At 35.9% G+C, this 26,028-nt stretch overlaps 1 protein-coding gene across 1 annotated transcript; it reads left to right on the forward strand.

The window, feature by feature from the left end:
- Nucleotides 1–2,587: 2,587 nt before the first annotated feature.
- On the forward strand, nucleotides 2,588–16,662 carry LOC131440589 (uncharacterized). Its single transcript, XM_058611999.1, has 2 exons — nucleotides 2,588–2,894; nucleotides 15,923–16,662. The coding sequence occupies exons 1-2, from the start codon at nucleotides 2,751–2,753 to the stop codon at nucleotides 16,391–16,393; spliced, it is 615 nt and encodes a 204-aa protein (XP_058467982.1). The 5' UTR covers nucleotides 2,588–2,750; the 3' UTR covers nucleotides 16,394–16,662.
- The last annotated feature ends 9,366 nt before the right edge of the window (nucleotides 16,663–26,028 follow it).

Consider the following 26,028-nt stretch of genomic DNA (forward strand, 5'->3'; position numbering starts at 1 on the left):
TACTGTTCATATCACATTTATCTATCAGTTCATATCAAATTTAGATACCAGAAAATTACTATTTCATATATTGGTTGAAGTCAAAAGGGAGATTCCAGATTTTGATATAAATCTATGAAATGAAAAATGCCATGAAATATAAAACATTTATTTCAGAAAATTGTCATATAATTCCAATGGCTTAAAAAGCAACTAATAACGTCGTGGTATCTCAAATCGACATGCCTCCAGAAATCGTTTTTGTTGTCACTGCCATCCAACCGAAGCCGAAGTCGAGATCCAAGAACTCCCACAACACTACCGATGCAGGTTGAAGTCGCATTACATGGTTCCAGTGTCTCTAGCTTCATACCGACGGCCTGTTTGAAGTATTCGGCAGGAGCGGGTAAACTTCCGGACTCACGCAGGCACTCGGTCCAGTTGAACACATGGAAACTTTCACTGCAACATGGAAGAAAACGAGACAGCTGAAGAAAATAACAAAAAATAATATTTTAACTTAGACATATAATGGAGTTTGTTTTTACAAAAGAATAGTTGTAAATTGTACTGCTTGAAGCTGAAGAAAGAGTTGTGTCCTCGATATTCGTCGACTGCTCCAGACAGTTTTTTAGGAAGTTCTGTTATTTGAAATCGATGACAAGACAGCTCATTCAACTTCGTTCAAGAATATTCCCCTGAAATAAATATCCGGTACGTTTCATTACTTTGTCTGTCTAGTATGAGGATTTAAATATTTCATTTATAGTTTCTGGATCCCAAGTCTCCTCCGCAAATATCAGGAGGTGCTCCCTTACAGAACTGATGACTAGTTTAGCTAGAATCCTCGAAAAAAGGAGTAGTTTCCGATTATTAACTTTTCGGAGTGCATCTGATTCGTCTGGTAACAGTAAATATCCGATGAAATCAGCAAGTCCCAAAGAAGTAAGTGTAGTTGAAATATTAAAATAATATTTTATTATGAAACTCTTTATATACGAAAAATATAACAATAAGTTTTTGATAAGACAATTATTTTTATTGTTGTTTTTGATTCCCTTAAGCACCATAGTCCCAGTATTTTTTTAATTTGAACCTTATTTGTATCACTTATTCAATCAAAAAGCAATCATTTGATCTATATATAACTGCTATATAGAACTGGGATCAAAGATAAACTCAAGATGGAATAGTCTACGATTTCTCAAGTACCATTCAAATAGGACCCCTCGATGATTTCGGTTCACCGTCAGTTGTACTTCAATTATTATTTAAAACAAAACAACAAGCGTCGAATCGCTACATGCGTCGTAACTATGACAGTGTTTGTTTATATAGAATTAACCTTAAGTTGCAAACGATAGAAATTGCAGTTTTCCGCTGCATATCGAGTGGATGTTGCAACAGGAAAACAAAAATCAATTAGAATTATTGCTAAGAATCTATTCAATTTGCAATATTCTTATCTTAAGAAGCATTAAAGCGAATGGATGTTGCAACATATTTTGTGCGGTATGTTTACTTCCTTCCAAACTTGTATTGTTGCTATGGAATGTTACCGTCATTTTCAAATGTTTATCGACGCTTCTTAACGAAGGGTCAATAAATTGTTTCAATGTATGTTGTGTGGATATCTAGTAATGGTTATAGCGACCGAGGACAGGACACTCAAATTAGATTCTTCAATCATTTTAACGGTCATTTCGAATATTTCTTTATTTGGGACAGTACTCACATGTGTCATGATGGCGCCACGTTACCCTATCAAAAACATCCTGTCTGTCATCTAGACTGTGCGATTTTTCAATTGTTTTTAATATTTCTTTTTTTCATTTACCTACAGAGTTGCCAATTATACAGAATTACCTGTAATGTATTGTTTTGTATACGTCCATGCGAATTTCATACAGGATACAGATTTAATACATATTGCCAAAACTATATACATAATTGTGCCTACTTCTCATCCGCCAACGCAATACAAAATCGAATCCGTTTTGTTACAATATTTACTTGCTTCTGGTCTGCCGCCACTTAATTTCGGGTGAAGACTACCAACACAATAAAAAATAATCTAGATGAACAACGCTGAGTCAAATAAATGGTTACCTTCCAACATCGCTAAAAAAGTTAAATATATTATCAACGTAATCCAATAATTTATTGTGACTATTCATTTTCAAATATTTGGATGAAATCAGGCATCCCTGCAAGCAGCTGATCGGTGTTGACAAACGAGGGGAAACCAACTAGTAAAAAAACTTGTATATAACACAAGGGATGTACAGATAGTAAATAGTTCGCGCAGTACAATATAAGTGGAACTAACCGGGTTCTTCAATGCTCGATGATACGAAATAGCCATATGATTTCCTCGAATCGTCGAGATTGAAACATCCCGAAACAAAATAACGCATTTTACTGTCAAATTTTTTGCAAACAGAATCAACTCTAAATATTTTCATAAAATCAACTCCCGCAACGTCACTTGTTTGAGTTTTTTCTTCTTCACGTCTCTCTGTTCTTCCAAAATAAAATGACAACCGCACTAACACATAAAAAACGTAATCACCAGGGTATTTTACATCGTGAAGCAATCTCACCACCTGTCCATTTACCATCGTGCATTTAAGCGAGATAGCTGTCACGAAATTTAATTTCTGTCGTCAAAACAAATGAAATAAAAGAATGTGTGAAATTACATTATTATCGTAGTTTTGTCCGGAACATAAAAAAATAACAGTTTATCATATACATTTATTTACGATACAATGGGAAGCCTTGAAGAAGCGTGTATCACCGGTTTCCTGTGTCGCCTTTGCTCGCAAATTCATAGATCAGTCATTTTTATCTACGGAGCAGAAGGGAACGAGCACGAACTGGAACAAAAAATAAATAATTATCTTCCTGTTAAAGTAAGTAAAATAGTGAACCTGAGTTTAAATTCATAGGAACACATTAACACACTTATTTTTGTGTTAGAATTTGCTGGCGAACGACCGAGAAGGTTATAACCGGGTATAAATAAACGACAATAAGATTAATATTAGAATTTATATTTTGAATTTCGATTGTTATACCAAACATGCCAGTTAATTTTGCAGAATTTTGTTAATGAAAATCTATGTTGAATGTAAATAGTAAATTCAAGACTTTTTATTCAAAGTAATTTTTTTAATTAATAAAACATTTTATTCAGGAATATTTGCCTACAAACTTTACATGGCCGATTGAGTCAATTTTTTAATCTGTACTGTGAAAGTGATTATCAAATGAGATACTCCGTGGTTCTATGACAAAGTAGAAGTGTACTCAGTCAAACACAAGCGACTCTTTTTGTTTTCTCTCTCATTTTACAATTTCCCATTAAACTGGAAAATAAAAAAGTGTACTAAAATAAACATAAATTCATAAAGCTCTTTATACTTTTCAGAAAAAGTTCATTGGAGTAAATGAATAAATTTCAATTTTCATACTGTCCGATTATAATTTAGTTACATCATAATCAAGCAGTGACAGGAGAGATGAAGATAATCACCCTTATTCCTGTTTACGGCCGTATGTGATAACGTTCAAAATTATGTCTCATTCGTATTACGTATTACGTTTACGTTCGAATCAATTACACTTTCAAACATCCTAAATGCATAAGAACAACGCCAATCCAACTTTAAATCATCAGTTCTGGTACAAACTTAAGTTGTGTTGAAAAATGTTTAATATCATTTGTTATTTAGTTTGTGTTCTCGCTGATTTTTTATCATCATGCTTGTTTACGTTGTATCGACTATTCGACGAACACTTACTTTCGAACAAATGCGAACAAGCCATTCTTGTTTCCCTCGCATGTGTACGAATGCGATTCCTGTGCGAAATAAGGATCGGCATCGCAGGTAGTTTTTGAGGAAGATCGCAAACAATAAATAAATATCGTACTTAATTTCAATCAAGTCGGTGAATAAAATTTTGATATTTAACTTCGTGCAAAGTAAAAAAAAGCATTGAAAATAGTAATCCGATCAGTAGAATCTGCGAAAAAAAATCGACATACTTTTGAACGTACCGCATACGGCCGTAAACAAGAACGAGGGTGATTATCTTTATCTCTCCTGTCACTGCTTGATTATGATGTAACTAAAAATAATCGGACATTATGAAAATTGATTTTTTTTCATTTACTCCAATGAACTCTTTTTGCAAAGTATAATAAGCTTTATCAATTTATGTACTCTTTTTTATTTTTCACTTCAATAGGAAATAGGAAAATGAGATATAAAACAAAAAGAGACGCTTGTGTTTGACTGAGTACACTTCTACTTTATCATAGAACAATGGAGTATCTCATTTGATTATCATCTTCACAGTTCAGGTTACAGTTGATGATAATTTTAGTCAGTCTGTCAAGGTCATTCTGCGCGACAAATTGCAATTCTTCTCTCAAGTATCATACATTTGATGCTTTTCTCATATCAATCATACTATCATATATAATACTGTGGTATTCGTCAAAATAATTTTCGATTTTTAAAAGAATAACCAAAATCAGTTTTGTTTGATCGTCTACTGATAAAAACTATGAATTGGAGAAGTTTTCAGGTCGATTTAGAAAACTTATGGTTTTTCGCCCTTTTCAGTGATGGTATAAAATTTCTAACACACCTTACCGTATATTGCCGGATCCGGATAAAATACAGGAATTACGTATGGGACCACATTTTTGTTTGTGAAAATCGGTCGCGCCATCTATGAGAAAAGTTAGTGCACTTATTTTCACAATTTTTTTTTCGCATTTTACCCCATAATTCCGGAACCGGAAGCCGAATCCAAATAATATTCAGGAACTTTGTATGGGACCACAAGACTTTTCATTTGAATTTAAGTTTGTGAAAATCGGTTCAGCCATCTCCGAGAAAAGTTAGTGCAAAAAAAACTTTACATACACATATACGCACATACACACACACATACACACAGACATTTTGCGTACTCGACGAACTGAGTCGAATGGTATACGACACTCGGTCCTCCGGGCTTCGGTTCAAAAGTCGGTTTTCACAGTGATTGCATAATCTTTCTATATGAGAAAGGCAAAAACAAATTAATCATTTGATTGCAAAGCACCTTCACATTCGAAAATTTTAATAATGTGGAACACATTTTTGTTTTCTATATAGAAGTACAAATTAGAAACTCAAGCAAAATACACGTAGAAATGTGGTCAGGTTTTGAACAATTACACTCAGTCAATTTTGTATCAATTATTAATATTATGTCACCATTTGATTGGAAATATTTCTACATATTGATTTGAATGCTCATAGCCATGTATTTTTAATTGTATATCATTGTAATGTTGATTAATAGCTAGCCGTGTCTTATTTTGTCTGCAAAAAATCTCCGGCATACCGGATTTCCCTGCCATAGTCCACGGTTTTGAAGGAGTAAGCGATATATCAAAGGGAAAGCATCGCTCTGATTATAGCTAACGTTTCAGTCCTACGTGTAGCATGCTAGAGGTATGTTGTTGCTAGATAGCAAGGCAAAATGTGCCATAAAACGATTTGAAGCTTCAATTGGTATGCTCTGATCTTGTATCATGCAAGATCGGATGAAATTCCATGTTATGTCGTTTCGCCTGAGAAATTGACAATTACCCCAGAGTAAATATTGATTGCATAAGAATAATTTCTAATCTATATAAGATGAACTCGATTGATAATGAGAAAAAGGTTTATCGCTTCAACCGAAATCGCAGGATAATAATAATGGTAGAGATACGCTGTAGAAATAACTGCTTGCATACAGAACTTGAACTTAAGGTAGCGCTTCGCCGTGGTCAAGTCGAAGCGAGACAACTCACTGCTTCCTCTTGCTTTGTCGCCGAAATTTCACTCTAAATTGCAAATTTCTCCAATACTAACCCGATTCACGAAAAATCAAAAACATACGATTGTAGGTAAATGATTTTACTATGCATTTGGCGAAAAATATTAGTTAGAAAGCTTTTCTTTCACGAGATTTCGTGCGAGTTTTGTTAAACCTTTTGTTTTCTTTTTTCCATTTCTCGCTATAAACAACTCGCATATGTAGGGATGTGCTACGTTTTCAACAAAGCTTCAAAGCTAGTAGCGATGAAAATCATTACTGATTTCTGGTTCTACTGAAACATGAATAGAAATTATTTTACAAAGTAGTAACACTTACTTACATTTTCTACTCATCTTTATTCAACGTTTACACAGAGAGAACGGACAACGAAAACAAAAGAAATGTTGTTAGCGTCTACCGCATGTGGCATTTTTCACACCCCAATGCATGCGTTGACATTGTGTGCGTGCGAAAAAATAAGGAAAAACTCATTTATTTTTAAAACTCGCACGAAATCTTTCGATAAAAACGTTTATCAGGCACAGTTTATATACGAATCGATAGAAAAATTTATTATCTAGAATCGTATGTTCTTGGAATTTCCGTTTTCTTTACCGTTTTCTCACAATTTTGGGTAAAGTGCGTGAAACCCCGGGATAGGCAGCGAACTCCCGTGACCACGGCGAAGCGCTACCTTAAGCTTGGCAAAAAGAAGCTTAAATATCGATATCTGTATCGCAAGCATGTCCAAACATATAATTGCATACATTTGGGCTATTGATGTAATTTCGTCGGCTACAAAACAAATACAAATCACGACAAATATAGTCTATATTCTGAGTTCGCCTGTTCGGTGTTGGTTCCTAATAAATACTAAGCAGACTCTCGTGCATTTGCGGATTCAAAAGTGTGATGATTAATTGAAAATTTCAATCATTAGAAATTTTGGTTGCCTTGTTCCACATCGATGGCTCGAACAACCCCATGGGGCTGATCCTTATAGTTTTTGTTGGTAATCGGTTAAACCGACGACACGACCTGCCACTCGTCTATCAAAACTGTATCGCAAATTTAACTACCCCCCAGTAACTCGTAATGTGAAAATTGAATCGTTCGAAAAATATTAAAAACTGGCAACTAAGAATAAATAACCAGGGTGGCAAGTGACCGGGAAAATCGTGAAAAAGTCGTGAATTTGGTTTTACAGGGAAAAACCGGGAAAATGTCGGGAATTTTTGTGCAAATCCGGGGAAAAATTTCCTAGTCTTAGTCTTAGTAACGATTTTCAGCGTCATGATTTTCATGATACAACAAATGAAAAGATGAAGGCCATTTTGTATTTGAACTAGAAGTTCAGTACTAGTTTTGAAACAGGTTCAATGGTACACAATCCATTGAAAATGGAGCCAACACCTCAGAAATTTTAAATCAATAAGAGCTTTCTTAGTTGTCATCAATAACAGCATAATCCATGCTCATAATGAAAAATAAGGATAATTTCAGTCGTTATTCTCTGCAAAGTGTAAGATAGAAGGACTGCCGATAGGACCGTAATAATCGGAAGAAAGAGTAAAGAAAGAGGAACTGTCATTTGTACTTAGGTTTTTTTAGTGTTTGTCTTCAAATTCCAGAATAAGTTTGCATAATGGTAAAAGTAGGATCAGGTAACATGTTTAATAATATTTCGAAGAATTTTTAGGAGCCGTGTTTTTAGTTGCCAGCCAATGATCTCACTAATTTCACCAAAATTTGTCTCAGTAATGTCAAATTGTGACAATACTTGTTTAGTAATCTTGGTATTGATTTCAATAGGATTCGCTAAATCGACAAAGCTGTCGACTTTCATTTTATCCACCGTTTGCAAGGAATATTTGATTTCCTTCTTTAACAGCTGAAATTGATTTTTCAGAGTTCGTAAGAGCACTGAACAAGCTATGATAGGAGAGTCAAATTTAGATCATCTCAGTCACTAGAGGCATAGATTGTTGTTGTTTTTCCAAAGTGACAAGCGTACATTTTAAGAATTCTAGAAGGATTTTGTTCTCTCGCCAGAACCCAACTCTGAAATTATGTCGTATATGTTTATAGCAATGGCCTTTCGTCCTCATGTGCACCTCGTGCACTGCACAACTGGCCAAATAGGCTCTGTGAGAACTTGTATGCACACATTCAGAAGAGGCTTCCGTGGCTTATGCTTATGGCAGTTGAAAAAAAATGCTGTCTCAGTTGCAACGTCGAAACGGTTCTGATATCATACCATATAAGCAGTGCACAACCCGTAAATTTTGTCATGAGACGCCACTGGTTGTTAGAAGTAATCGGGTTTGAGGGAGGAGTGTTGTGCTTTAGTTCATTCATTTTTAATTTTTAACCGTATACTATACCAGGCTAAAAAAGTATTGGAATATACTAGAGATGGTCAGTCCGCGTACGGTCCAAAAGTTCCTAGTTTTCCTCGAAGATTGAGTGTACTGGAGTTCTTTATTAAAGAACGATAGCTCTCTATTCTTCTCAATACAATAGTCTTTCGAAACGTTTGCTAGTTTGAGGAATCTGGTAGAAGTTCGTGAACTATGAAAATGTATACAAAAGAGAATGATTATTGGTGGAACACATGCAAAAAGACTTTATTATTATTGAATTTGTTTACTACAAAATTTAATTTATAGCTCTCATATTTTCGAAGAAACATACAAAGTTTCAGAAAAACGAAAGAACGGTTCAATAGAACTAATTCTTTCGGTACAACTATCAAGTTTTCAACAGTTCTTTGAAATGAACGCTTTTGCCCATTTCTAGAATACACTCCTAACTTGCACAAGTTTTAAGAAGGACTGATTTCCAGATAGCCTTTAAAAGACTGATTCGGTGGTAGTCTTGAAAAAGATTGAATAGTTCGAAAAATAATTATTTTATTTCAATTGTAACACTTTAAATTTAATTTTTCATCATTAGGCTTTCAAATAACTGATGATATTTCTGGAAAACTACAAAACACCACCTATAATCGTCGAATATGATGTGAAAGCTGCGTGTTGATTTTTCAGGAAAATTGCAATAATTATGAAAAAAAAAAATTCGTGAAATGCAAGACTGATCACTTTTATCACCGTTGGCCAGATATGTTTCTTGTTTTAATCCTATTGTTACATCGAAGTTACTGGCGAAGTAAAATACAGAATAAAGATGGAATACATTGGGCTGGATGGTACTGTTAGTTCAGAAGATAAACGTTTGGACAAACTGTGGATGAGAGTTTTAATCGTAGTTCCAAGGAGATACCCGAAAAATACTTATTTCTCAACTCTCGATGTTTTTTTTGGACCTGTAAAAAAAACCGGGAATTTTTAGTCTCGCGCACCGGGAAAACCGGGAAATTGAAATCGCTAATTCACTTGCCACCCTGAATAACTCTACTTCTAATAACAGTTTCCTGCACCGTAGAAACTGGTGTTTTTAAACAAATCGAATTATTTTTTTCGAAATTCGAAGAATAGTTTTGTTGAGATAAACCATGAACGTTGAACAGACAGAATAACATGATTTAATGTTTGAACAATATTTCGTAAAACCTGGAGAATGAGGGCAATACTGAGAGAAAAGGTAGTGATTATCGTAGACAAAAATCGTCAGTTGATTATTGGGATGCCACGACTGAACCGAACTAGAAAATTGGAAGATAAGAAGTTATTGCATGTTCTTCATATGCTTCAGATATTTAAAAATATGTATATAAGCACCGGAGAACACTTATGTTTAAAGATTTTGATGCGTTCTCTTTGAAAATGACATATTGGACATACTGGACATATTCATAATTTTAAATTATGATTGTTTCAATAAGCAGCACTGTAAATGTTGTACGAGAGCAATCATCGAAAAACTTTACAGAAGATAGCATATGAACAAATTGGGATCAATATATTAAAAAAATCAGTTGAAAATTCGTTGCAGTTCAAGGATAACATCGTTTGCCTTCGTTATCTTGATTTAAATAAAACATTCTCAGTTACTCGAAAACTGAGTAGAACGCATAACTAACTTCGTTTCAATTAATATAATATTTTATTTCCTCAATATTACTAATATTTGATTCACATGTTTAGGATACACAATGCCAAGGATTGGCGAGGTTGATAACAGCGAAATCATTCATTGGCGAAATTTCTTTTTCCAGTTGTCTATGAAAGCAATATTTCGTTAGCTACGAAATGAAATTTCTCGATTTTCGATTCATCAGGCGTGCCAATACCTTTGAAAATAACTGTTGAATCAAATAATTTGTATTTATTTGAAGTATCTTGATTGTCCGATTTCATGGCCAGTATTGTATTTATTTTCATCATTATCAAGGGGTCGCTATATTTGTGGTAACTGGTGGTAAATCGCTCACGGACACTTTTTATTCCAAATTTTCTTCTGAGTGTCTGGTCGTGTCGTCGGTTAAACTGTTATCAATGTATTCGAACGGTTGATTCGCAACATTAAACTGACGAATTCAAACTACGGCATTTCGTCTGTTCGCATATAAACGAGAATATGATGTTCGAATACATGTGCCTGTTCGTACGAATGGAGTTTGAATACACGTATGATTCGAAACTAAACTGGCTGACATACAGTTTAGCGTTTCGTATGTGGTTAATCACAAGAATTAGAGAAATTTCATCATGGCTTGGCATTTATTTGAAGTAGAGTTTAAAATTGTCACGCATTCTCAATGAAAGAAACCATTCCAACAGTCTCATTTTCAATGTTTTACTGTCTTATTCGTAAATGACCGACACCAGAACAAACGAAGAGAGACGAAGCATTTTCGTTTCTCATCGAAAAAATGAGAGAGTAGAACACAATTTTGAAACTACTGTTCCGCTTATGTCATTCGCCCTTATTCTGAATAACGTCGTATCGTTTTTTCGCTCGTATTTCATTTGTATTCCCCATAACGCTAGCAAAATCAAAGGTAGCTATGATTCGATCGAACCACATTCGATCGAAAAATCAATACGTCGTTATTCAGAATAAGGGCGATTGACTGGACATCGATTTCGATCTCATAGTTTGCAAGCGAAGCTGAGAGTGACATTAATTTCTCGGCATTTGAGTCTATTTTGAGTCAATGAAAATGCCTTTTATTAGCCCTGCACCGTTTACACTTCTGCTGGTTGCCAGCATGCAGAATTTCTGAAGTTTTTTCCACTTATTTGTTTAAACTAACACTACATAACACATGGATCAATAAGTCCCAAGACTAAAGCAGAGATGGCGCTCGTAGTAAACCAGTAACCACGTCTTTCTAAAGTACTAACCTTGGTTAGTCTCGGGACTTATTGATCCATGTGTTACCTGCACTTCTACTTCACGTAGAATTACAACAAATTTTCTTTCTATGTAAAGTTAACACTTAATTATCACACTATTTATGAAATAGAAAAAACAACAACAAACCGTTCCAGCAAATTGAACGAATATTTCGGGCAATATGTCATTCAACAAGTGCTCTAAGACCAACAAAATAGAACGGCCTGCTGAGAGGGACGCTACCAGCATAATGTAAACGCTTGTCAGTTGCTGGTTATTGCCACCATGGAAATTTTTGATTGTTCTTGCCCCGTTTACACTTCTGCTGGCTGCCAGCATGCTGGTGTCAGTGTACTGCCCTCTTAGGAAAAAAACGTTCAACGGTGGTTCTTCGTTGGTCTAATACTTTGGATCATTGGACCACAGGTGAACGTTTTTTCCTAAGAGGGCAGTACACTGACACCAGCATTAGAGATGGTCGGGTATAGAAATTCTTATACCCGAACCCGACCCGTACCCGAGTGATCAGCAAACAAATTTACCCGTACCCGACCCGTACCCGATCAAAAATTTAAAAAATTACCCGTACCCGACCCGTACCCGAACAAAAATAAAAATAAATTACCCGTACCCGACCCGTACCCGATAAAAAATAAAAAAAATTTACTCGACCCGACCCGTACCCGATTAAAAATTACCCGTACCCGTACCCGACCCGAATGAGTAGTAAAAATTTTACCAAAATTCAGGATGGAAAAAATAAATTGTTTTAGATAGTGAGCCGTATCAGGCTCTAGTTGGTAAGTGAAATACATTAAAATGCTTGTTTACATTTAAACATATAAATACACTGTGGAGCATGAATAGATTTCCAATGTCTTTGGTACTTTATACTTAATTTTCGAGAAGCATATTTACCCAAAATGTCGTAATACCCGTTGTATTCAATTTTGGGTAGGTATGGTTTTTACGAAGCAGTGCGACTTTTAATTCAATTCTTTAGAACCACAAGTAAGCGTGCTCATTATCTTGACACACAAATAGAAATTCACATTCGAATCACTTGAAAAATCACGTAAAATGGTTCCAAATGTCAAATTCAATATTATACGTGACGAAAATGAATGTTATGCGAACATCCCCTAAAATGAATAGAGTATCATAAGTTCGTTTACGTGAATTGACCAAACATCAAATAATGTACGTGTATTCCCGGCGTGAAAAATTCAATTTTGAACATGGTGAACAGTGAGTCCTTCAAGTGTAAGTAGTTTGAACATTCGAATTTTTTTTGGTTGCAATTTTTTACTACAAAGCAAAATGAATTATGATTTTGATTTAAATTAATCTGTCAAATATGCCCACACCCACGATGTTAACGGTAGCTGGTGGTTTTTACAGCCATTGAACTTCTGTGCCACCTCCGGTGGAACCCTAAACGAGTGAACACGTTGAAAATTTGAGCATTTCACGAGAAAAGATTTTCACCCGTACTTTTGCGACTCCACGTTTTCACGCATCGAGTCCAGTGAATAGAAACGAAAATTAACTGGCAATATAGCCTAACTTGCTGTGCCATCAATCGGTGTCATTTAAAGTGAGGTGACACCACCCAGAAATGAAGAATAGGAAGAACTTCTATGCAGATTTTCTGAAATAAATGTTCATGTTTTTATGGTAAGAATCTTAATGATTTATATGAAAATTTTGAAAATCTCCAACCAATATTTAAAATAAAAGTTTTCTGGTATCTGAATGTGATATGAGTACTACACTACATTTTATATACGAATCAAAAAATTTTTTACTGGATTGCGCATTAAACAGCTTTAAAATGGCAGTCCATTAAAACCTACGTGAAAAGTAGATTCCGACTGCAACATCTTAGAGCTAAGGCAGTGTGTCTTATTAAATATGTTATAAACAAAGTAGGGCGGGAAATATTCACATAACTTTTCACGAAACTATGATTGATCGTTTTTGCCATTCTCATATAGAAAGGTTATGCAATCACTTGAAAAACCGACTAGTGTCATATACCATTCGACTCAGTTCATCGAGCTGAGCAATGTATGAGTGTGTGTATGTGTGTGTGTGTGTGTGTGTGTGTGTGTGTGTGTGTGTGTGTGTGTGTGTGTGTGTATGTGTCAAATAATCTCACTAGGTTTTCTCGGAGATGGCTGAACCGATTTTGACAAACTAGGATTCAAATGAAAGGTCTTCCGGTCCCATACGGAATTCCTGAATTTCATCCGGAACCGACTTCCGGTTCCGGAATTATAGGGTAAAGTGTGTTCAATATTGTACACCATCACTTAAACCGGCGAGACAAAAAACGTGAAAATTTTTCTAAACTGGTCTCAAAACTACACAAATCGATAGTCATTATCAGTAGGCAACTAAACAAACCGATTCCGGCTATCCTGGTTCCCGGTATCCGGTTCCGGAAGTACCGGAAATAGTGGTCATATATACCAAAATGGATCTCACTCACTTTTCTCAACGATGGTTTGACCGATTTCCACAAACTTAGATTCAAATGAAAGGTCTTCCGGTCCCATACGGAATTCCTGAATTTCATCCGGAACCGACTTCCGGTTCCGGAATTATAGGGTAAAGTGTGTTCAATATTGTACACCATCACTTAAACCGGCGAGACAAAAAACGTGAAAATTTTTCTAAACTGATCTCAAAACTACACAAATTGATAGTCATTATCAGTTGGCAACTAAACAAACCAATTCCGGCTATACTGGTTCCCAGTAGCCGGTTCCGGAAGTACAATTAAAATACCACAATATTCTTTGTACATGAGAAAGGCATCATTACACCACTAGGTGGATTAAAACAGGTTTTTTAAATGAAGAAAAGAAATGTTTTTTCTGGAAAAAGATGCCAGTTGTCAGGTCTGGTCCTAGGGGCGAATGTCACCCCTTTAATCAAATTGTTTATTTTTCGGAAGAACTGTTTTGCAATCAAAAATTCTCGTCAACTTGTAAACATATTTATGTGAATTACAAATGGTCGGGTAATCGATCAGAAAAAAAAATTTACCCGAGTGAGCAGTAAATTTTTTTACCCGTACCCGACCCGTACCCGAGTGAGCAGTAAAAATTTTTACCCGTACCCGACCCGTACCCGAATTAAAATAAAAATTTTTACCCGTACCCGACCAAAAACCCGTCGGGTACGGGTACGGGTCGGGTTTCGGGTAAAATACCCGACACCCGACCATCTCTAACCAGCATGCTGGCAGCCAGCAGAAGTGTAAACGGGGCATCTGAATTTCATGCTGGCAAGCAATACTGGTGAAAAAAATTCAAGATGGCGACGAAATAAAAATATTGAACATCTCGTACGTATTTCATTTTTCCCAGTTGAAAGCATTTGTTCGTATGAAGAAGTTCAATATCAAAATCAGGAATGATGATTTAAATATTATTAAGACATATTTCATTGTTTTTAATCATTTTTTAAAATTTTGCCAGCAATAGTGTAAACATTACCAGCTGCTGGCGAGTCAGTATACTGGCATCAGCATGCTGGCAACCAGCAATTGAACAATCCAATCATCATGATTGTTTTGACATATCCCATGTATTTGGAAAATTTTTTGACGAATTTTACCATTCACTTGAGTTTGAACGAATGCAGATGGCAAAACCTTACAAATATGTGTAAAAACATGATTGTTCACGCGTTGTCAAAATTGTGAAATTTTCAGTTCACATAAAGATTTGATTTAGATAATAAAACATGAGTAAATATACTAGTAATACAACTTTTGATCATAATTTCTCAAATAATCTCAAAATCCAACCATAAAAACAAAGAATTTTCTAGATAGGGAAACAGTACCCAACCTCAATTCGTATTTGATATTTCATCTTACGATTTCTCCTTACTTTCGAATATCAATAAGTTGATCACTTGCATTATTTATACCAGCTTTCCCCTTTTTCACTACTAGAATTTGAAAAGATGCACCTAAACTAAATCGGTGTCATGCATTTTATATAGCAAATTATAGAAAGTTCCTACAACAACTACGAACTCCAACTGGTTGAAAAAATACCGTATATAGTACAGTAAAGTAAAATTTCGCATAGGTATTTGGGAATATGCTAATGGTTCTAATAAGAACCGACTCGAAGAATTCAGAAATTAGGGACTGGACCTGAGTCCAAGAACTACATTCAGAACTTAGAACAGGCTCAGAATTCAATTGCAATTTAGTTTTTGAACTAGTTTGCGAAACTGAATTCAGTTCCGGAATCCAGTTTCAACATGCAGGTTTTGAATTCTTAACCTGTATTCTGGAACTAAGTTCCTGAAACATAATTTTGAAACTAAATTCTCCTTTCGACGATCGAAGTCCAAATGAAAGCACGATCATCGATTGTGAGAGTTAGTATTACAATTTGGCACCGTACATTTCATTACGATATCACAATTATAATCAAACATATAATAAATAAATAAATAAATAAGGGTCTGGTCTAGAGCTGTATTGTCCATCACTAAAGTCTAACCATTAATTGCTGATTCTATTTCTGATGACATGGAGAAAAAATTGTGTTGTTGCGTTTAGTACAGATCGAGATATTCACAGTTAAGTTCTACCCATTCTTACACACGGCGAATGCTGGAATGGCGCCCCATAGTAAAGTAAGAAGTTTTCACGTCAAAAAATCATTTGTTTCATTTCCAAAATATATCTTATACATTAAAGTGAAATGTTTAGTATATTTTTCTCATCAAACATATATTTTAGATTGCACCAACTGACCCACTTCCAAAAACAGTATGCGAAATATGCATGAACAAGGTTATCGAACACCATGGAATGATGGAGAAAATATTAGAAACACAAAAGAAATTCACCAGGATGCGAGAAGAAGAGATGCTCCTTCGACAACAACTGAACAGAAATACCACCTCTCAGCAAAACAGTCAAAATACGTCCACAAGCACCAACGGTAGAAATGCCCATTCTGACAATGCAGCATCAACTGCATTTCAACTAGCGACATCTGCACCTCCGACATCAGTCGGGACAACTAGTAGTGATATAAGATCTCCATCTGCAATCAGCCCTAATCTAAACCGCAGAATAACGCGTTACGCACTTCGAATTCATCGTCAGTTGAATAATAATATTAGTGACTACATAGGTCACATGGAGAGCAGTTCTTCATCTTCGTCAGATGAAGACAGTGAGAGCGACAGCGCAGATGAAAACTAAATTTGTAATGATGATGAACATCATAATAAAATAGCCCACGTTTAAGTTTATTTTGTCGAATCAGTAATTTAAACAAAGAATATTATATAAAGACATGACATATGATTATGACTGTGGACTGTACTTCGAAATATAAATAAATAATACTTTAAACGATATTGTGGAATATGTTACTCCATTTGCAGATCGAAACAAATGACGGTCATTTTAAGTAATGTAATAACAGTAAGGAAAAACAAGATGTAATAAACTATAATTGTAATAATCAATCCGATGTGATGCGGAATAAGGGTGTATACAAATGGAAACGGAAAGTATTTGTACCTACAAGTGAAAAAGTCGTTTCGACTTGGCTGCTTAATGCCACCCATGGTTTCATTATTAACTACTTCCCTCTTATAAATCTCGTCCTATGCAACGTTCTAATTTACAATTTTCCGAAATATACAAGTTCCAAGAGCGTAGCCAATGGAGTGCGATTCATTCATTCCGTCAGCGGCACAGAACGGCAACATTAATCACGATCCGGATAATATAATATTATGTGTGTCGGACAAATGTGAATTCACGCATTGAAATCTGTGGAAGGATATTACCGTCCGTTTCCGAGGCCGTACCGGCACTAAACCGGAAGGGAAAGGTCACTCACACATTTTGAATTGTTCACTGACGAAAAATTAATTAAGAGTTTCATAAGACCATGACGTATGAACCAAGTAAAAATCAATTCCATTAAGTGGTAGACATTTTTATAAACCGTCTTATGATTTTCTTAATTGGTATTGTCTTTTTTTCATAAATACGTTTATTTCATAGGCAATATACATAAGTTTTTCTTCGCCGTGACATTCACAATACATAGTACTTTAAACCTAATACATTTCGAGTATCATATTAGTATGTTGGTATTCATTAGTTAATCTAAACATTGCTATTATAAATTACATTAAATAAAATACATTTGTTTTGTACATGATCTTATAACTATTTCAGGTTTGTTTGTATCAGTTCATCACTTTTATTCAATATCATATAGTTGGCTACTGGTTAAACTCTTGGAAGAGAAAACAGTCTAACATAAAATAAAATTTAAATTTGAACTCCAATGGACTTAATGAAATGATAAAAAAGATTTATGTAATGTAGCGAGCTGGGACATTGGATAGTCTACCTTGAGTACGCAAGGAATTTATTAGTTGAGATCTGACATCACGATACTCCACGCATGTCCAAACGACATGATCAATATCGCGATAACCTTCGCCACAAGCACAATGATTAGTGTCGGAAAGTCCAATTCGAAGGAGATGTGCATCTAACGTGTAGTGATTGGACATGAGTCTGGACATCACACGAATGAAATCCCTACACACAACCAGTCCCCTGAACCATGCCTTTGTCGATATTTTAGGAATAATTAAGTGCATCCACCGACCCAGATCATCTTTATCCCAAGAAGCTTGCCAGCTGGTAAGTGTTGTTTGGCGAGACACGCTATAGAATTCGTTGAAAGCAAACGGTCTCTCATAAATTTCACCCTCAATAGTACCACGTTTGGCTAAAATATCGGCTCTTTCATTGCCTGGAATGGAGCAATTAGCCGGGACCCAAACTATCTCTGCCCAAGAAAAACGGTTCATTTTTGCCAGCAGTGTTTGACCGAATGGCTTCAATTGCACTCAGACTATCTGTAAAGAGAATATAATGGTTTGGAGATAATGTGACGATTACACTCAAACCATAATGAACTGCTGCTAACTCTGCTATATAAACAGATACTGGTTCTTTAAGCCTAAATGAAACCGAAACATTATTGTTGAATATACCAAACCCAGTAGCCTCTTCAATTCGTGATCCGTCCGTGTAAAATATTTTCTCAGTCAATATGCCTGAACTTACTTGTAAATATTTTTGGGATTTCCATCGAGCGTAGGTGTTAGGATGTGTCGAAAAATAGAGTTGAGTCAGGGCAAAGACATCATATTAACAAGATATCCAGCTCTCACATTTCCCGAACAAATCATTGGCAACATCCTTTTTTGAGAGCATGTCGCCCCCAGACGAGCCCACATCGAATCTTATATACATAGATAGTGGAGAAAAATGTCAAATTCGTGCGCGCCAAAATAGCAGGGTTGCGAACCCATACAATTGACATGATATATTGAATGTGATGCCGTGCGATGATGTTGCTGAACTGAAGATTGACTTCGCTCCAAGCTGACAGGGTCTGTCAGGGACATTTAGAAGGGTGTCACGGATAGGAATATATCTTGAAGGGTTGATTTCCTGTGACATATGGTTGAAATATATAGTCATGAATCTTGTTTGAGATTGAAGCTCAACTAGCTTTTCGAAGTTATTAAAAACCAGGGGATTCAGTACCTCGCATCTTATTAGCAGTCGCGATGAAAGCTCCCAAAAACGATCTTTCAATGGAAGAATTCCCACCAGAACTTCAAGACTCACTGTATTTGTCGAATGCATGCAGCCTAAAGCAATTCGCAAACAACGATACTGAATTCGCTTTAATTTGATAATATGAAAGTTTGCAGCGGAACGAAAGCAAACGCATCCATATTCCATCACTGAAATTATCGTTGTCGGATACAATTTTTTTAGATCTTCCGGATGAGATTCTGTTATTGTTCGAAGAAAATTTACTCTTTGTTGTTACGGAAGAGAACAAAGAAAAAAAAGTAAGTATTGTGGAAAGCGAGATAAAAAGGGGGTATGGAAACAAAATGTCTGAAAACTGCAGAGATTTAATTAGTTGCCATCGAGATGGTGAAGAGACGGAGAAAGAGGGAACGAAATAGTTAATGACAAAAAAAAGATCTTGTTAGTTCCAATGAAGATGGTGGACAGGGACGGGGATCGAGAGAATCGGGCGGATGTTAGTGTCGAACCTGTAGGTGGAGATTATACTTTCTAAGCGAGGAATAACACATTACACTTGAATATTAATGTGTTTGAGGAAATGGTATATGAGAAGTATATATGGACTATCCCGACTCGCCAACACATCCCGAACCGGAACCTCGGGCCCTAAGGGATTCCAGTAGCTTCGACCTGGCGTCCTGATAACCGTCGCCACAGGTGCAGACCGCTCTTCGCGAGCCCAACACGCCGGAGATATGCGTTGAAAGTGTAGTGATTTGACATGAGCCGCGACATAACACGAATGAAATCGCGACTCACGTTCATCCCCCTGAACCAAGGTTTCGTCGATACCCTAGGGATAATGGAATGTAGCCATCGTCCCAGTTCGCCATTGCTCCATGAAGTTTGCCAACTTTCGAGAGTTTTCTGACGAGAGATACTGAAAAATTCATTGAAGCAGATTGGTCTTTCATAAATGTCACCTTCTAATGCGCCTACCTTAGCCAATGAGTCTGCCTTTTCATTTCCCGGAATGGAACAATGCAAGGGACCCAGACTAACAATATATAATAAGACCGTTCAGATAAAATTCGCAATTGTTCCCGTATTTTCCCCAGGAAATATGGGGGATACTTTCCTGGCTTCATTGCCCGGAGAGCTTCTATTGAGCTTAGACTGTCCGTGACAATGAAGTAATGGTCTTTGGGAAAGATTTCAATGATCTCGAGGGTGTACTGAATAGCAGCTAATTCTGCGACGTAAACTGAAGCTGGATTACTGAGTTTGTACGAAGCGGTGATTTTCTGATTGAAGATGCCGAAGCCTGTGGACCTGTTGATGTTCGATCCGTCAGTGTAACCTTTTCATAGTTGACTGTTCTAAATTTATTATTAAAAATATTAGGGGCTACTTGAGGGCGTATGTGATCCGGAATTCCACGAATCTCTTCTCTCATGGATGTGTCGAAAAACACAGTAGAATTAGAAGTATCCGAGAAATGAGCACGGTTGGAAACAAACGAAGAAGGAATAATATTCTGAGCCATATAATCAAAATACAAGGACATAAAACGGGTCTGAGAATTGAGCTCGACAAGCCTTTCGAAGTTTTCAATCACCATCGGATTCAAGATATCGCATCGGATAAGTAATCGATATGAGAGACATGAGATTAAGCTTTCTCAATTTGATGTTCCCAGGCATATGACACTGGTATACTAGCACCAGCTATTTGAAAATATACCGATTACGTTGAGCCCCTCGTTTTTCGAGCCCCAAACATTGCCGGTGTCAGTCTGTCAGATTGTTTTGTTTACTAAACCAAATCAAGTGCGAATCTGTTGATACAAAATGGGAAATATTGAGTGTGATTCTTATGGAACGTTTACGTTGTAGTTACTCAATTGGAAGCTAAGTTTGAGGTATGAATAAAACAAAGATAGAATATATATATATATATATATATATATATATATATATATATATATATATATATATATATATATATATATATATATATATATATATATATATATATATATATATATATATATATATATATATATATATATATATATATATATATATATATATATATATATATATATATAGGGTGATTTTTTAAGAGCTTGAGAACTTTTTTAAACAATAAAACGCATAAAATTTGCAAAATCTCATCGGTTCTTTATTTTAAACGTTAGATTGGTACATGACATTTACTTTTTGAAGATAATTTCATTTAAATGTTGACCGCGGCTGCGTCTTAGGTGGTCCATTCGGAAAGTCCAATTTTGGGCAACTTTTTCGAGCATTTCGGCCGGAATAGCCCGAATTTCTTCGGAAATGTTGTCTTCCAAAGCTGGAATAGTTACTGGCTTATTTCTGTAGACTTTAGACTTGACGTAGCCCCACAAAAAATAGTCTAAAGGCGTCAAATCGCATGATCTTGGTTGCCAACTTACCGGTCCATTTCTTGAGATGAATTGTTCTCCGAAGTTTTCCCTCAAAATGGCCATAGAATCGCGAGCTGTGTGGCATGTAGCGCTATCTTGTTGAAACCACATGTCAACCAAGTTCAGTTCTTCCATTTTTGGCAACAAAAAGTTTGTTAGCATCGAACGATAGCGATCGCCATTCACTGTAACGTTGCGTCCAACAGCATCTTTGAAAAAATACGGTCCAATGATTCCACCAGCGTACAAACCACACCAAACAGTGCATTTTTCGGGATGCATGGGCAGTTCTTGAACGGCTTCTGGTTGCTCTTCACTCCAAATGCGGCAATTTTGCTTATTTACGTAGCCATTCAACCAGAAATGAGCCTCATCGCTGAACAAAATTTGTCGATAAAAAAGCGGACTTTCCGAATGGACCACCTAAGACGCAGCCGCGGTCAACATTTAAATGAAATTATCTTCAAAAAGTAAATGTCATGTACCAATCTAACGTTTAAAATAAAGAACCGATGAGATTTTGCAAATTTTATGCGTTTTATTGTTTAAAAAAGTTCTCAAGTTCTTAAAAAATCACCCTGTATTTATATATATATATATATATATATATATATATATATATATATATATATATATATATATATATATATATATATATATATATATATATATATATATATATATATATATATATATATATATATATATATATATATATATATGTATGAAATGAATAACATGAATATAATTAGGTTGTATTGCAGCAAATTGCCTTTGAAATTGTGCTCAAAATAAAGGTGTTCGGCATGTTTTTACCATCGTCGAAGTGGACAAAAAGAAGGTCAAATCGTTGGAGAGGAATCTGAAGGAAACTATAGTCCTGCTGACATAACAGTAACTAGAGGATATAAGTTATTATCTGCTGCCACATTAGGTGAATCGTTGCGACAAATTACCGAACGGAATCTATAAAACTGTTTGCAATTCGCTGAAGATGAATCTGCGGCCATGGTCTGGTTGGTTATGATAAATACAAATCCGTATAGTAGAAAGCTGTCTACACTAAGATGTAGAATCTGAAGAGCACTGTTGCTGCTTATTTACTTTAATGTACGATTCAGACGGTCCGTCGTCTCTCGTCTTCGTTACTGGAACATCCTGCCGTCAAGACGTTCCGTGACGGTGACATTGTGTGTGAATGTCTCCATAAGAATGCATTCAATTAATTTTGACGGTGACGGTGAAGGAGGTTGACTGTGACAGAAGGTGACGAACAGTTTGAATTGTACTTCAGGATTGATTGAAATTTCTAGCAATACAGCAACGAATGGTAACATAAATTCCACATAGGTATGACTGCCAACGGCTAGAGTAAAGCTGTTACTTAGTAGTAAGACGTTAATGCGTAGTGCAATGTGCAAGGAGGAATAACAGTTGTTTTGAAATTAAAACCAGCAAACTTTGAATATGATTACTGATCCATTTAATTTGTTCTGACTGTGTTTAAACAAACAAATGAGTAAATATGATACCTGAAATAAATAATTAAGTTTGTTTATTAGGCGTGTTTCGCGCAGTGGACTGAATCACATACCATGAAAAGTGCCATTTCAAATGTAACAGAGTTTTGATTATTCATATTAGTTGCCTTCAAACAATATAAGTTTCGTCAATTTTTGACGATTCGTGGCCTTGAACGGAATAAATTTCTCGGCGTAGTGTTTACAACGTACGTTGAGGTATGCGGTAATTGTACGCTTGATCAACTCAGTTTTTTCGATATGATCGGTACACGAAGAATTTTCGAACACGTTTTGGAATGTCATAAAAAATCTAACCAAAGCATTCGCTACTATACTTTGGAAGTACCGTGCTATATTCAAGCAATGCTTGTCACCAACAATGGCCTGAAATATCAGAGTTTTTTTAATATGTTGGCGTTAATTTGTGTCTTGCCTTAAACTCGAATTCAACTGTCTTGCATATTGATAGAACTGAACCTGTATTATCTTCTCTAATGGCTCGGATACTTGCATCACAATTTAAACCAGTTTGTATCACATCTCGTATTCCAAATGATACTTTCGTGACGAATAAATTTATCAATTCGTCGGTCATGAAAAGATGAAAATCAGTCGAGTAGTTGCATCTCTTGGGTGATACTGCAATAGTTGATTGCTCTGTTCGTAGATTTAACGTTAACGACTCTTCCATGTTCAGTGCGCTTGTTCTATTAAACAAAGTGCAATTACCTTCATTTGAACAAATCACGTCGTTGTTTTTTCACAGCCGTTTGTAGCTTGCTTTGAACTGAGCCACATTTGGGTTATTATTTGAACCACTTTTAGCTCGCAGGGCACCAAAAAATGTTTCGATGTGATCTTGGCTGAACCTATAAGTATAAATAGATTCCATTACTTGCTCATCGATGCAGTATGTTCTGAACATCTCAGAGAAGCTGTGAATCGCCACAAGGAAACCCAGAAATCCAGTTTGATTTCGCGAGTGCAGTATATATGTTCCATCCGTTAATTTTATATTTCGTATGTATAACTGTGCATAGTTTAAGGCCGGGATATATATATATATATATATATATATATATATATATATATATATATATATATATATATATATATATATATATATATATATATATATATATATATATATATATATATATATATATATATATATATATATATATATATATATATATATATATATATATATATATATCAAAGTTTGACTTCGAAAGATGTGCCTTGAAATGAGTGGCAGTTGAATCCATGCTATTAAAAATGTCAAATAAATCGTTAAATAGGTTCAAAAATTCGACTGTTGCAGAGCAGTCTGCGAAATCCTCGTCAATTTCTTTCAGATATTTGCAATCTCCCGGCCGAGCGGAGGCGGGAGAAGAATAACGAAGAGGATGTTTCTTTCAGTTCTATACGGAGTAACACTCTCCAATTCGGTTTCTCTTTTATGTCATTGTATTGATTCATCCACGTATTTGAGATTAATATCACGAAATTCACCTTTTTTGAGTTTCAACTATTCACAACACTTCATGGTGAACTCGTCGGATATATGTCTCCACATTTACTTGTTTACATTAATAAAAGAAGTTATTCTTCAACACGTACTTTTGTTGTCATATATTATCAACACTACCCTAACACGAACAATGGTTGTGTCTAACTATTTTTCTTTTGCATGTGAATATCAAACCTGCACATGAAACTATTAAATCTTCACTCATTACAGCAATCTTTCACTCAATTCTTTAGGTGCCTTCCGAAATCTATTATATCCCATTATAAACAATATTTCTTACTTGATTTTCATGTCACTTGATACTCAAACCTCACCTATGCACGCATATTCCTACGGCTACTGTATTACACTCCGAACTGAACTAGAGATGGGCAATTCGCTCCTGAGCTGTTCCAGTGAATCGAATCATTGAAGTGAGCTGACAGCTCACAGCTCTTTTCAAAAGAACCGCAGCTCACCAGCTCACTCTTTTGCTACCCAGTTCACTGCATTATGACGCAGGGAACACGCTACGAGCTGATCGGATCTTCGGCTCTTCAAGAGATACAATTTAGTCGACATCAATTAAAGATAAATTATTTCGCATGGCATTCATTGCATCATTGCAAATCAATGATTCAATTTTGATCATGCATTTGAAAAAAATCGGTGCATAAGAAAAACGGCGCACAAAATGAACCTTAAGTTCAAAATAAAAGAGCTGATGAGCTGATACATCGAATCGATTCACTTTGGTGAGCTGATCGGTTCGGAGCTGTTCACCAAAATGAGCTGTTTTGCACGCCTCTAAACTGAACTAACCCGAATACTCGAAGCAAAAACTACTTAATCTGTCTACGGGTCGACTCCCGAGACTCGCGCCTAGCTACCGCACTCTGTGAAACTGAACTGCTTGCTAATTTGTCTACGGGCCGACGCCCGAGACCAACGGCTATTTACCGCGCACTTTTTGAAACTTAACTGACTCCATAACTCTTCCCAACTATGGGTTTTTAAGCTCCTAGCATTTTCTTTCGGGTGAAGCCCGAAGATTTTAGTACAAGCCGAGCTTGTGATTTCAAGTAGGAAGTTCATCCGATTTTCTCCCGAAGTTCTACCGAAAGCCGGAACCACTGTCGCTAGGCCAGAGGCAGTGTCCGTAAAAATATAACTTTGTTTTTACAACATTGCCGCGCTGACTAATGCCCGGAACTGTCTATGGTTTTATAACAATAGCTTTTGTTTTACAACATTGCTGCGCTGACTAATGCCCGGAACTGTCTATGGTTTTATAACAAAATTTCTTAAACATCGTGGCGCTGACTAATGCTCAAAAATGTGCACGCTTCAATAACAAATTTTATACTTGAAGGTTGCAGCTACGCTGATATGAGAGTTTCCTTCATAATTTCCTATTTTTTCTACAATATTAGCAAATTCGAAGGAAAATTTGCTAAGGGCGCTGCATGCCCCCTTACTTACTGAGCTTGATGTTACCTGAAGGGTATACATCAAGTCGAATGCGTTGGTTTATAACATTGAGGTTGGTAGCTGGATCACAAATTTCCGTATTTACAATTGCCAATTGGTTTATTTTTCGTTGTTGGCTATACGTTAGTTAAATTTCCTAACCTTACGATGGTCCGCGTGTGTGTGTTCTCCTCTGACGCCATCCTGCTCCATGGTATGCTTCTATTGTTGCTTTATCTGTGGGAGTGATCGAGCGGTTGCTAGTCTCGGACTCTGGGTTCCGTGTCGTTCTCGT

Source organism: Malaya genurostris, chromosome 1, assembly GCF_030247185.1.
Source record: "Malaya genurostris strain Urasoe2022 chromosome 1, Malgen_1.1, whole genome shotgun sequence".
Classification (NCBI taxonomy): Eukaryota; Metazoa; Arthropoda; class Insecta; order Diptera; family Culicidae; genus Malaya; species Malaya genurostris.